Genomic DNA, 14,850 nt, shown 5'->3' with positions numbered 1-14,850 from the left:
CACGAGCACCTTCACAGACTTCAGACTAGAGAGAGAGAGAGAGAGAGAGAGAGAGAGAGAGAGAGAGAGAGAGAGAGAGAGAGAGAGAGTCACTCGTGCCTCTGACCAGCATGGGAAGAGGAGAAGGAAGAGACAGAAAAACAGAGACAGAGCAGGACGAAAAGGAGGAGGAGGAGGAGGAGGAGGAGGAGGAGGAGGAGGATACCCGTTCTTAGGACACTCGTACAAATGGAGGAAGGGAGATATTTACGAAGGAGATACCCCGGGGAGACGCGACGCTGAGGAGAGTAAACGATCTTGTTGGGCGTGACGGGGGGAGGTGGATGCAAATGAGGCGGCGGGGCGGGGGGCGTGCGGACCCCGGTGTTTAGGGGCGGGCGTCCCGGAGACCCACCTGCAATTATCACCGCGAACTAATTTTACCTGAGGATTTTTCCACCTCGCCGCACGCTCCTCGTTAAGGGAAGGCACCTCTGCTTTCTGGGAGGAGGAGGAGGAGGAGGAGGAGAGGATGATGAGGAGGAGGAAGAGAGGGTGGCAGAGGAGAATGAGGAGGACGAGAAAAAGGAGGAGGATGGTGAGGAGGACGAAGAGAGGAGAATAAGGAGGAGAAAGGGATGGCAGAAGAGGACGAGGAGGAGGAGAAGTAGGAGGAATACAAAGAAGGTCCAAACAGCAACAGACCTTGAGGAGGAGGAGGGGGAGGAGGGAAGAGTAGAACAAGAGGTATAATAAGAAAGGAGGAGAGGTGGACTTGATTTGCACCAGGTATTTCATTACGTGTCTCATCTTGCCTTAGTCCTCTTAAGGAACCCAGTGCAGGGCTGCCCTCACCTGTAGTGTAATTAAGAGAGGTGACGCCGCTGCCTCGCCCGCGTCCCGCCTCACCTAACCTAAGCCGTTGCGGTATGTGACGTGGGGGGGGTGGGGTGGGATTTCAAAGGCCACCCCTCCACTCCCTTTCCCCTTCCTTTCCCTCCCTTTAGATGATTATTATAGGGAATTTGACCCACTCCTCCCCTCCACCCCCTTCACTCCCTTCACTCCACACTCCTCCCTCCTCCCTCCACTCTCACGGTCATTCCCTTCTCAATGTTTCACTCATTAATCTCTATGTATTTTTCTGACAATTTACTCGAGTCGTTGTCCTTTCTCATCTCACCTGATGTCTAAATCAACGCACAGGTAATGAGATCTTCACCCACCTGTCTCGGGAAACAAATAGCCGTGAGGATTCGAGGCTCCCTGGTTAATTGTGTTTAATTACCTGCCGGGCGGCCTCAGGTGTGAAGTCTTCCGGGCACGGCGCTAATTAAACAAAAATTCTTCTCGGTTCGTGGTGTGTCATCATGTTGGCGGTGGTGGGGGGTGTGGGATGTGTGTGTGGGATGTGTGTGTGTGTGTGTGTGTGTGTGTGTGTGTGTGTGTGTGTGTGTGTGTGTGTGTGTACAATGTAACTGTACGTCCGATTGTACGTCCGTAAGTGCGTGTGCATGTACACAAGTAGCGTTCTTAAACACAAGACAACCACACAAACTTCTCCCTTATAATAACCACCACAAATAAGATAAATATACCGAATAAATAAATACATAAACACAAAACAAACAAACACACTTTACAATCATGAAGTGGAAGACGCGAATTCCCTCCACTCCTCCTCCTCCTCCTCCCCTCCGCTCCCTCGCTGACACGCCCCCGCTGCCCGCCTCCTCGTTAAGCCGTGCAGGTGAGGCTGGGATTGCTTGCCTGGGATTGCTTTGCTCCTCGTCTCGGGTGCCTTGTCCAGCACGAACCATTGGCGCCACTTGTCTGTCCTCGCAAATCCAGACGAATTATTTTGCTTGCCCACTTGCTTTACTTACTGTCTTGCTTATCTTGTTCCTCTGGCTTGATATTACTTTATTACTATTATTAAAACGGGGCAATCTGTAATTTCCTGGGGTCACTTCTACACTGTTCAATTGGTGCCACAGGGAAGGTCCGAGGAACAGGATGAGAAATGACATCAGTGTGTGGTTTTGTTCATAATTTTGCCTACCTGTTTGGTGGTTTAACGAAGATGACACGAAACATTGTTCATTAAGAGTGATGGAAGCTGTAATAATGAGGAGATAACAGGGGGAAGGTGTCTTGCTCTTGATCTTAACGTGTGATTTTTGCTAGTGGTAGTGGGTTTGTATTTACCTTAACCTGACTTGTTTTGAAGCGTGATATAAAGTGTGAGTTGTTTGACAAGGCGGCGATGCAAGCTGCAATAAGGAGAGTATAAATAGGTGATTTTTACTGATAGTTCTGCTATATTTGCCCTCACTTGACTTCCTTTAGAACGTGATGTATAAAATGTGCTAGGTTTGTTCAGCCAGTCGGTAAAAGAGACAGTCATGAATCCAAATAAACACTTATAAATACTTACACTTCCTTCGGCAGTCGTGATCTTGTCTCTTAATTCCATGTATTTTATTTTTATCTCTCCTTGAATATCACTTGTTTTTATTCGACAGACATCATTTGCTCTTTATCCTTCATTACAGGGTTCACTCACCACTATCTCTCTCTCTATCTCTCTCTCTCTCTCTCTCTCTCTCTCCACAGGAACCAGAAAGCAAACACAATAACAATGCGATGAATTTAATGAAATAAATATCATATGTACATATATATATATACAGGTGTCTTAGGGATACGGGCATTCAGGGACAGTACAGGGCGGGGGACAAACACACTCCTTAGGGACAGAGCTGCTTCGTGTGGCTGCCTCGTGTGGTCCTGTCCCTATCCCTGACAAGTCCCCAGTGGGCGTATCAGGGGTATCAGGGGGTGTCAGGGGGGTGTGGAGCAGGTTAGGGATGACTCAGCCTCAAGGGAGACACAGGGAGGGGTGAGTGAAGCTCTTGTTAATGACGGGGGGGTAATGGGGTGAAAGGGGTGCCTGATGTTGTGTGGAGTGGAGACGTGCGTGTGTGGGTGGGTGGGTATGTTGATATGAGTGCTGGATGTATTGGGTGTTGCTGTGTTTTGAGTGGTATGGTTGTGAGTGGCACCAAGTTGATTTTAATAAGGGTGAGTAAGTGGTAGGTGTTCTAGGTGTTAGCGTGGGAGTATGCAGGTTTTTAAGTGGTAGAAGTGACGGTGTACTAAGTGGAGTGCTGTGGAAGAGTGAGAGTGTGGGGGAATGTGTGAGTATGGAGGTGTACTTGGGAACGTAAGGATGTGGAATGTGGAAGATCTTAAACAATGGTGTGTGTGTGTGTGTGTGTGTGTGTGTGTGTAGATGTGCAGTGTGTGATTGTGAAGGTGTATATATTGTAACTTTAATGTTGTACAGGTGTATTGAAGGTGTGTAAGAAGTGGGTGTGTGTGTGAAAATGTGCAGCATGTGACTGTGTGGGTATATATATGCTGTAATCTTAGTGTCGCTTAGGTATGGCGGATCTTAACAGGTGTACTGAAGTTGTGTGTGTGTGTGTGTGTGTGTGTGTGTGTGTGTGTGTGTGTGTGTGTGTGTGTGTGTGTGAGGAAGAAATCTCAGCAACCCTGAACTGGACATCCATAAAACAGGATTGGATCTCACTCTGCTACACTCTTCGAAAAAAAAAAGGATAAATAAATAAAAAGATAACACGTCCTTTCACCACATCACGAAAAAAAAGAAAGAAAAAATATAAAAATCCAAACCAGACCAATTAATCACAAGAAAGGAGTTCAATTTATTAAAACACAAATCTCACCCACAAAAAAAGAAAAATACCAGGAAAAAATGAAATCCTACCGGAGAGAGAGAGAGAGAGAGAGAGAGAGAGAGAGAGAGAGAGAGAGAGAGAGAGAGAGAGAGAGAGACGAGACGAGACCCCAAATAACACAACTTCTATAATAAACGTTCCTATCTGCCAGGAACGGTACGCGGGATTCGAACAGGGGACGGTGAGGGAACCTTCAACTATTTACACACGGTTTACACGCATTTTCCGCCGCGCCACACAATAAAGGGAACCATTAACGCCACAAAGATCCATATGACTGAGGCTAAATCTGCGCCTAACGACACCAGGCCAAACACTCTCCCAAAATCACACAAATGCTCACACAGCCTCTCTCCCTCTCCCTCTCCCTCTCCCTCTCTCCTCTCTCTCTCCCTCTCACGCACAATCCATCAGCTCAAAACGCCACTAATCCTACCTGTAATTTTCTCCCAAAGGTGTCAATATTGTATAGATAATTGATCTTGGTGGGTTTGTGAAGGGCTGTGGGCCGCGTCAGATTTAAGTTTAGGTTGGCTCTCTCTCTCTCTCTCTCTCTCTCTCTCTCTCTCTCTCTCTCTCTCTCTCTCTCTCTCTCTCTCTCTCTCTCTCCTTTCCCGTGTTTTTTTTTTTTCCACTAAGTAAGGAAGTAAATGTAAAAGTAAACAAAGTAAATTTATCAATCGACTTTAGTTTTCATTCGCACAGATGTAAAAAAATATAACAAAGTAAAGAAAAACAAAGTAGATGAAAATAATTACGTACAGAAGCCCTTTTTTTTTTTTTAGATATGAGATCCAAGCCTGCAGTGTGTGTGTGTGTGTGTGACATCAGGTTTTGGGGGGGGATGGAAGGGGGGATGTCAAGGGAGGCAGCGACGTAAAAAAAAAAAAATACATAAATGAGATTGTATATTATGCATACATACTTTCACACACACACACACACACACACACACACACACACCTGGAAACTGGCCAGTCGTAAGTCACCTGAGGAGCCTCCCAGGAGCACGCAGGTGGCGCTGTAATGAATCACTAGCTATCAACACTGGGCCGCTACACCTAACATAGAAAAATACAGCAGTAATTTTATGATACATAAAAGCATAAACCTTCCATCCACACGAGGCCGGAAGGACAATTACATATACATATAAACCCACTAGGTCAACAAAATAATGAAAAAATAGAAAAATCATGTGGTATATTACATAAAGAATTGCATTTTCTCTCTTTATAAACATTAGACAAAGTTATTCTGTGGTTCTGTTGTGTACACTTTCGCGTGTGACACACCTGTACATACACGTCTCCCTCCAGACACACCTGAAAGGATAGTGATTACATTGACAGACAGATAAACAGGTGACCAACACTCGTCATGCAGCAGCGGTCCTTGCTCTGCGCCTCGCGGGACACTGCTGCACTCGTCACCAACGCTACACACTGCACCTTCTGCCTCGCCTCCGTCAGTTATGAGATTCACGGCTGCTCCTCCTCACCGAGCCACTTCATCAGAAATGTTTTAACCCTTTCAGTGCTATATGCAATAGTTTACTATGCTAAAAATACTGATAACTTGTTTTTATTAGCATTTGCAAGAAAGGAAAATGGATTAAAAGGATGGATTTTATTTTTTCATTTTCCATCCAGGAGTATAATGATAAAAATGTAATGATATAGAAATGTCTCAAATTGGTCTGGATCAAGAAAAGTTGTGCCAAATAGCAAAGAAAGGGTTAAAATTTACATATTGCTTTCCTCTGCTTTCATTACCACAAACAATTATCTTTTTTTCGCATTTGACTATCTTGCACATTTTTCTTTTTATTTTATTTTCAGTGCTTCCAGTAACACCAATACTTCACTTTTCTTAGTTGTATTTGATCTCCGTTCATTTTCCAATCGTTTTCTTCTTTGTTTTTATATTGTCTTATTCATATTGGTAACTTTTTCTTGCCTGGAGATGAGAGCTGCACCGAATCACAATTTTTTGAGTGCTTTCACTTGTGCACATCTCCCCTTGGCCACAGCTAGGGCAGACTTACATTTACCTCAATTTATTACCAATCATTTTCCTTTTGCTTCCATTCGTTTTAATCATATTGGTATCTTAGCTTGCCTGGAGGTGAAAGTCGCAATGAATCACAATTTTTCGGGTCTGTTTACACATAATCTACCCTTGGCCACGGTCAGAGCGGTGATGGTGGTGGTGGCTGGAATGGTGGCGGTGGTGGCTGCCATGGTGAACGTTTCAGTGCCCCTTTTATTAATTAGGCCATTGTGTGCACCGTGGCGGAAGATACAGTTACACGTATACATGTCCCTCGCTGCTATCAAGTCTCGGATCATCGCTTAAAAATCAGCCTTCATTCCCTCTTGGTCCCACAATGCCATAGAGACGCACCACTTTGGGAAGCCTCAAGAAACCATCCCTTCTCCTCCTCCTCCTCCTCTCTCCTCCCGTGTGGGCTTAAGGTGTCAGGGGGGAAGGGGACGGGAAGAGCCACCCTCGCCCCCACGCTACTTAACACCTCCCGTCCAAGTGGCGTCGGGTCCCTCAAACTAGTAATTAAAGGGTTTAAGTGCCAGCTGGGTGACCATTACGGCGACCTTTGTCTCCTGAGGCCCGCGGGAGAGAGAGAGAGAGAGAGAGAGAGAGAGAGAGAGAGAGAGAGAGAGAGAGAGAGAGAGAGAGAGAGAGAGAGAGATTAGTACAGTAGAAGGAATTTAAATGAAATGTGGTCGAAATTATATGGAATTGCTGACAGTACAAAGAGTGAGGTATTTTGCGTGGCTGGGAAGGGAAGGAAGGGAGGGAAAGGAGAGGAGAGAGGGAGAGGGAGAGGAGAGGAAGGAGGGAGAGAGGAAGGGACATATGGACAATTCCTAAAGATGAAATGGTTGACATTCTTAACTTTTTTCTTTCTTTTTTTTTTTAGGGCTTTTAGGTAACATTAATTTCCTGTCATGGTTCTGTACGTGTGTGTGTGTGTGTGTGTGTGTGTGAATGATAGACTACTGCTACTGACTTTGGCTTTGCTTGACGCTTTCGATAATAAAAAAAAAAAGATGAAAAAGAAAAATTAAATGGAAAATGACCTTCGTAATAATAATAATGATAATAATAATAATAATAATAATAATAATAATAATAATAATAGGGGACTCTCTGGGCCTCCCTTGGTAGAGAGAAGCAATGGTTCGCTCGTCTATGTACAGAGTGGGGCGACGTTACATCCTAATTAAACACTAAGGGTCTACGGACTAGTACACAGGATTTATACAATAGACCATCTCGTCTTCAGATCTCTTACTGAGGTTGTCGCAGAACACGCCTTGCTCTCACTCACTCCTACCACTCACTCCCTCCCTCTCACTCGCCTTGTCCTGCTCCTTCATTCCCTCACTCCTTCATCTCCTCCATCTCTGGCACGTTCATTTTTCACTTACTCTTGTTCCGAGTCGCTCTCCTGCCAGGCATTCGTTCAGGTCACTTCAGGCATTACTCAGGTCACGCGTGGCTCCTCCTCCTCCTCCTCCACCCCCCTACTCATCCTGCTCCAGGTGTGGCCCGCGTCCCCACGAGGCAGGACCGCCGCACAATGAGGCCTGGCGTGGTCTGCGCGCGGGCCGCTGTCACGCCGCTGTCTAGCCGCCCCTGTGAGGCTTCAAGGCGGCGGAGCGGAGGGGTGGAGGGACTACAGGCCTGCTGCACCACCCACACCCACAGGCACTAAAGTCAACGGTGCTCGCTGGGCCTCGCTGGCGCCGCGACACTCAGCACACGCCGTCCAGCTTGATGGTCTTAAAATTGCTTTCACTTATGAGCATAAATTGCTTGTTCTTCTCCTTAGGTTCCCACACATGCTTCCGGTTGCGCTTCTTGTGCTTCTGCGCGCGGCCTCTCCGTAGCCCGAGAAACAGCGAATTTTTCTCGGCGGAGATGTAAGCGAAGCGGCCCATGGCATCGTACAGCTCGCAGCCTTTCTGCTTGAGTTTATGCACGTCGGCGTTGATGAGCCTGCAACCCGCGTACCGCCGCCCTCTCCTCCGGTGCTCCCGCTCTCGCCGCCGCTGATGCCGACAACGCTCCAGACCCAGGTTTCTCTGTGGAGGACAGGAAGGAAGGGCGTGTTAGGGATACCGTGGGGATCTGCAGGGAGAAGTCTTGTAAACGATTAGAGGTAGAGGTGTTCAAATTGTCCGTACTACTAGATAAATAGAAAAAAAAAATCAAAACAACAAAAAAGTAGTAATATATATATATATATATATATATATATATATATATATATATATATATATATATATATATATATATATATATATATATATATATATATATATATATATATATATATATAAACTGCCCTTACGATTTGGATTTGCAAGTACACGTTCATAAAAAAACAACTAAAGGACTAAGAACCACGGACTAAATATCCACGCGGAACCAGTCATAATTCACCCCTGAGTGCTTTCCTTCCTTGGTCCCTTCCCCTTTTACCGGACCACCCTGCCAAGCCTCTGCGGTAGGGGGAACTGCGGGGCTCTACTGATAGATTCTCGCCAGCCTCTGCCAGCCTCCCTGTCTCAACCCCATCCATCTAACTCTCTCTCTCTCTCTCTCTCTCTCTCTCTCTCTCTCTCTCTCTCTCTCTCTCTCTCTCTCTCTCTCTCTCGTCCTCGCCAGAATAGGTGGGAGTCTTCTAATTACGGGCCGTTCAGGTAATTACAGGCCGTGACGACAGGTAGGCTTGAAGGGGGGAGGGGGCACTTTCAAAACCTAGGCCTATTTCTCTCTCTCTCTCTCTCTCTCTCTCTCTCTCTCTCTCTCTCTCTCTCTCTCTCTCTCTCTCTCTCTCTCTCTCTCTCTCTCTCTCTCTCTCTCTCTCTCTCTCTCTCTCTCTCCATAACCTTCGACCTCGCTCAGAATTATGACCTCGATGGAAGACAGGGAAAAAATGCACGTGGCTTGGTATTCGATGTTTACAGTGACCTCGTGAAGTGACCTGGTGAAGTGAAGTGACCTGCTGGCGTGTCACCTTCATTACCAGAGGGGAAAAAAATGTTGAGTGAGGGGAAAATGCAGCGGCAGAGGAAGGGGCAGCCACAGCAATCAATATTTATAATCCGGAGCATCAATATTTAGTCCTCCGCGTATCAATATTTGCGTCTGCTGTCTATGGCGATTCACTTTTTTTTTTTGTCTTCTTTTACTTATACTGTCTATCTGTTCGCCTAGTTATCGTGCTTTTTTTTTTATTCTTTCTTTTTTTCCGTTTCTCTCGATCTGTTTCTCTATCTCTCTGGTATCATATTTATCCCCAACATCATTTTCGTTATCTTTTCTTTCGTCTTTTTTATTCCCTCCGTCTTGCAGTGGCTCAGACAATAAGACATGTTCCAATTGATATCTGTACTTAAATGACTGTCTAAACTGTATAGGCATAACTAAGTTGATTTAATGTACCAAATTTATCCTTGTTTTCTGTTCCCTTTCCTGTATTGGTGTTGATAAAAGGGAAGAAGAAGGAGGGACTCTTGTATCTATAAACTGATATTCTTTAAACTGTAGACTGACAAAGAAAACGGTAAAAAAATAAATAAATAAATAAAAATCCGAGAGAAATGACAGTTGAATTTTGGGCACCGTGTAAGACGAGGAAATACGAGCCATGAGTCTGTCCGTCAAGTTAAGATGACTGGCGCGTGACAGATTGCGGAGCTGAGTAGGAAAAGAGGAGAGAAAAAGGACGAGGAAACGCTGAGAGGATAATGAGCGAATGAGGAGAGAGAAGAGAGCAACGGTATGATTTGTTTAGACTCTCAATCAGTTCATTTCACTCCCGCCTTGCTTTCCTCATTGCCTTCCCCGTGTTGCCGCCGTCCCTTAAGTGGTGCGTGGCTAAGGAATGTAGGGCAGGTGCGGTGAAGTTACTTTTTATACTTCAGATTGACTCGCTGTATTTGGGGTGTTTTGTTTGGGTTTGGGGATTTGATGTAGTGGTGGTGGTGGTGGTGGTGGTGGTGGTGGTATTAGTAGTAGTAGTAGTAGTATCTTTTTTTCATTTAACCGGAGAATAATACAATAACCCAGAGAGAGAGAGAGAGAGAGAGAATGAGAATAAGACACCAACAAGAGCCAAAACGAACAAACCAACGAACAAACAACGAAAGAGACGAAGCGCCAGAGTATAAATCCATAAATATGAAAAAAAAAGAACACCCACCCCAAATATATCATTCTTTTCCTGGATATTAGATGAAAGGAGAATTTAAGTGTCAGTTATGAGAATGAGCGAGGAGACCAACCCATCATTACCCAATAAGAGGCTGTAACTATAATGGCCGGGGAGAGGGAGGGGGGGGAGAAGAGGAGAGGAGGGGGAGAGGAAAGGAGAGTTATAGAGAGGGTAGGTAGAGGAAAGGAAGCATATAGGGAGGGGGAGAAAAGGAAGGGAGAGATAGAGGGAGAGAGGAAATGGAGGGTATAGGATAAGTGGGGAGAGGAAGGGAGGGGGAGAGGAAGGGAAGCATACAGGGAGGCAGAGGGGTGAGGAAGGAAGGGAAGGATAAGTAGGAAGGCATACAGGGAGGGGGAAGAGAAAGAGAGGGAGAGCAATGAGGGTGGGGAGAGATGGGCAGGGAGTAACATTAATCACCCTTCCCATTTCCTGGACACTTTTCTCCCTTAGTTCTCCCTTGGCAGGAGGATTAGTGGGCTGGGAGGAGGAGGAGAAGGAGGAGGAGGAGGAGGAGGAGGTGATGGTGGCTTTGGGAAGTATAGGTGATATTTTATAGAGTACAGGTACGGTACGGGTTGGGTACAGTGGGTGCCATTAGAGTAACATTAGGTGAAAAATGGTGAGGTACTATTGCTGGTGGTGGCTCTTTGGCGTCACGTGTTTCATGAGCAGAGGGAAGAAGAAGAGCATAGGTGTTAATTGCAGGACTCTTTGAAACTCTGCATTTGTTTGTGATTGTTTTCCTTTTTATGACTTTTTATGGCCTAGTGGTGGTGTGCTATCATTGGTTGTGTCTTTGGCGTCACGTGTTTCATGAGCAGAGGGAAGAAGGGCATCATAGATATTAATTGTAGGAACTATGGAACTCTCCTTTTGTTTGTTTGTTTCTTTTTTTCTTTTTTTTTTTTTACGATTTGAACTGATCTTTTTTAGTTAGCCTTTAGGATAAACTCCGATACTCTCAACCTATTTTATTTTTTTCCTCCTTTATCTTTATTTCACCTATTTTTTTCTTTTCTTTTTTTTTTTTTTTTTAGTCTTTGGGATAACCTCCGGAACTCCCTATCTATTTCTGTATTTTCCTCCTTCCTATGACTTGAACAGTTTCAGAGGAGAGGAATATTAAAGCATTTCTGAAACGTAGCCATTATTATTATTATTTTTTCCCTATATTCCTCCTGCGGTTATCTTTTTATGAGCGATGTACTCAAGGTAGCTTTCTTCTCTCACTTCTCTTGCTCTGAACTGACTCCCTTAAAAGTATTATTATTCCCTCAGCTCAAATATTACACACTTATGACTAAATTCAAATGGCACCGAGTTAATTAAGCCTATCTGAACATAATAAATGGCGCCAGTTAAGCTCCACTGATAGCTGTTATTACTCTTCTTTTTTTTGCGCAAATTTAACACCACGATAAATATACTAGCATTGTAAATTATACTGAGCTAATTGACTGGACCTCAACATGATAAATAGCAGCAGTTAACTGATATATTGATATTAATGTAAGTCTTGTTTTTACTCAAGTTTTACGTCATATATTGGACAGAGAGTGAATTAATACTACTAAGATCTGGGAATAATGCAGAGGTAATTTTATCTAACTGCAAGTGACAAAGGGCATCTTATTACTATTCATCTTTTTAGTTCAAGTTTTGCGCCATCTATTATTTTTTTTTTTTTATGTAGGAGGGGCACTGGCGAAGGGCAACAAAACTGCAATAAAAAAAAAAAAAAGACCCGCTGTGGTGCCGCTCCCAGTACAAAGTCGAAAGCGGTAATAAAAAATTACAGGATAAGTGTCTTGAAACCTCCCTCTTGAAAGAGTTCGTCATAGGAAGGTGGAAATACAGAAACAGGCAGGGAGTTCCAGAGTTCACCAGAGAAAGGGATGCATGACTGAGAATATTGGTTAACTCTTGTATTAGAGAGGGGTGAGAGAAAACGAGGCCGCGGGAGGAGGGAAGGCATACAGTTAACAAGATCAGAAGAACAGTTGGCATGAAAATAACGATAGGAGATAGCCAGAGATGCAACACTGCGGCGATGAGAAAGAGGCTGAAGACAGTCAATTAGAGGAGCCATTGGGAGGGAGAAATTTAAGGCAGGATTTCCTAATTAATATTATTTTTTTTATATATATTTATTCACATACATCCAACTATCATACATCTAACAATCTATCTATCCATCTACCTATTTATCCACTCCTCCTTCCCTCCTTCCATTCACTCATACATACATCCACACACGCATATTTTATTTTAGTATATTCACTCACTCTTCCTCTATTTATCCTTATCGTCAACCCTGTATCTTATCTTCATTATTTAGGCAGTATTGGTGTCAGGAATGGAAGCCCCAGGTATCGTTTCCGTGTCTCGCAAGGCTGGACTTTGATACATAAGAGTTGTATCAGTAAGCATCACAATTAACTATTTGACTTATGAGTTAGTGACGTAAAGAAATGTAGAGTAAATTAGTGATACTTTCTTAATTTACTTTACAGTACCTAGACCACTGTTTGATATACCTGGGAGATAGTTGGATAGGTAGACAGACAGACCAATAAATATATAAATAGACAAATAAATAGGTAAATAGACAGATAGACAGACAGACATACGGATAGATACATAGAGAAATAGATAGATATGTAGACAGATCGATAGATATAAATGTAGATAGACAAATATACAAATAGATACAGGTAAACAATTTCACATCGAATCCTTAGTAATGACAAAACAAGAAAAAAAAATCCGACCAACGAACAGTACAAGGTATTAATAAAAGGGAAAAAATAAATAAATGACAAAAAAAAGTAAAGGTAAACGACTCAGGTGCAGCAAAACAAATGAATCACAAACAGTGGCTCTAGTGTCATTTTTTTTCCCCGTTCATTGATATTACAGGTCATTTTTACCTAATTTGTTTACATATTCAATTATTTATCTATTCATGGCCCATTTAACGACCATTTCCCTGTCAAGTTACGGCTCGATTCATTTGCAGGCCTGAGAATTTGGGAGATGGGGAGGAGAGGAAAGGGGAGTTAAAGAGAGATGGGGAGGTCCAGAGAGAATAGACTGGGGAAGTAAAGATCAACTGTGAGGAGGTTAAAGAAGATTAAAAGGGGAAGAGGAATGGGGAGGAGGGAAGGGGAGAAATTATACAGAGATAGAGAGATGAAAGATAGTTAACTGGGGAGGAAAGTGTGTGAGGAAGTTACGGGAGATGGGAAGGGGAACAGAAAAGGAGGAGATATTATAGAGAAATGGGGAGATTGAGAGAACAAACTGGGGAAGGGGGGAGAGAGTGTGAGAATGAGGGGGAGATACTGACGATAATTAATGGGGAGGTTAAGAGGATTGGGGAGATGTTTAGCAGAGCCTGAAAAATTGGGGTGTATTTGGGTGCAGCGTCTATGGGGAGTCTAGGGAGATGGGGAGAGGTGATGATAATTACTGGGGAGGTTAGGAGTGTTGGGAAGACGTTTACAGGAGGGGGGAGGGCAGGAGTATGGGGTGCGAGAGTACTGGGGTGCGTTAAGGTACTTTGTCTTTTGAGAGTCTGGGGAGAAGATGATTATAATTACTGGGAAGATTAGAAGTGTTGGGGAGGCGTCTAGCAATGGAGAGAGAGTACAGGAGTTTGGGGAGAGAAAGAAAGAGGGGGAGATGGTGGGGAGAGGAAGGGGAGAAGCTGAGGATAATGTTTGGGGAGGTCTGGAGGGTCGGTTCAGCTTCCCTAACAATGGAGTTTAAATTAGTGTGCGGCGCGGGACCCAAAACACCCCAATTGGCTGTGAATTTCATTAGTATTTCGACCGTAACCGTAAATAAGACGGACTGGACCACCCAACTCTCCCCGCCTGCCTCCGAACCTCTGCTCCTCCCCCCAACCCCTTCCCACCCTCCTCCTTTAACCCCTTCGCCAAGGTACCCCTTAAATACCTGCCTTTTCCTTAGTTTCCTTTCCTTTTCCTTAAACTCTTTCCTCACTCGTTTCTTAAGCTTCTCTCCATTTAAATCTTGCGTATTTTCTTTTTTAATGCATTTTCTTTCCCCTATACTTTTTACTCACTCCCCTCCTCAATCTGCCCCTTATTTCCTATCAAGACTGTTTTCCTTATCCTTCCCAAGCTTTCTCTATCCCCGCAAATCTATATTTCTGCCTTTTTCAGCCTTTCTTTTCCTGTAAACTTTTCCTCACTCTTTTCCCGAGATTCAGTTCCTCAAGTGTATGTATCTTATTCCTTTCCAACTCCTTTCTCCTTTCTCATTTCCTCTTTCCTCATCCCTTCCCCACACATCTCTATTATCACCAGTTTCCTTCTGTCTATTTCTTCTTCGTGCTTTGTTTGCTGTTTTTAGTGTGGTTTATCTATTTATTTATCCTCCTATTTATTGATTTATTTTTTCCATATGCTATTCCTTTCACGCTAATTCCTATCATCCATTTCTCATGCACTTTCCTCCTATACCCATTACTCCCCGGACTCCTCTCTCTCCCTATCATCTTTATTCATCCCCATCACCACCACTAACACCACTACTTCCTTCACCTCCCAGTCCACCTAACCACCCTCAGATCTTCACTCCATTTTTAACTTTTTTCTTTTTTCCCTTCCACCACAACCACCACCACCACCACCACCACCACCAACTTGATTTACACTTTAAGTAACATACGGGAAGCACGAAACCAATTACTGCCTCTGACGTCAAAAAGTTTCCTCGTTCATCTTGGCACTGATGTTAAGGCCGATTATGCAAATGATACACGGTTCTGACACGCAGCCATTAGTCCGTGTTGATTTTGCGCATTAATTCGTCTCTAATTCCCGGGCC

The 14,850-nt window shown here is 44.1% G+C and overlaps 1 protein-coding gene across 2 annotated transcripts in view; it reads right to left on the bottom strand.

The window, feature by feature from the left end:
* Window positions 1–2,617: 2,617 nt before the first annotated feature.
* LOC135111410 (uncharacterized) overlaps window positions 2,618–14,850 on the bottom strand; it is a 65,394-nt gene continuing 53,161 nt past the window's right edge. For both annotated transcript variants that reach the window (XM_064024668.1, XM_064024667.1), the window contains exon 5: window positions 2,618–7,852. In XM_064024668.1, coding sequence (XP_063880738.1) covers window positions 7,523–7,852 — 330 coding nt within the window. In that variant the 3' untranslated portion in view covers window positions 2,618–7,522. The remainder of the gene's footprint in view (window positions 7,853–14,850) is intronic.

The sequence above is a fragment of the Scylla paramamosain genome, chromosome 22 (assembly GCF_035594125.1).
Source record: "Scylla paramamosain isolate STU-SP2022 chromosome 22, ASM3559412v1, whole genome shotgun sequence".
NCBI classification, from domain to species: Eukaryota; Metazoa; Arthropoda; class Malacostraca; order Decapoda; family Portunidae; genus Scylla; species Scylla paramamosain.
Note: the sequence above shows the minus strand (reverse complement) of the source record. Positions and strands in the feature narration are given on the sequence as shown.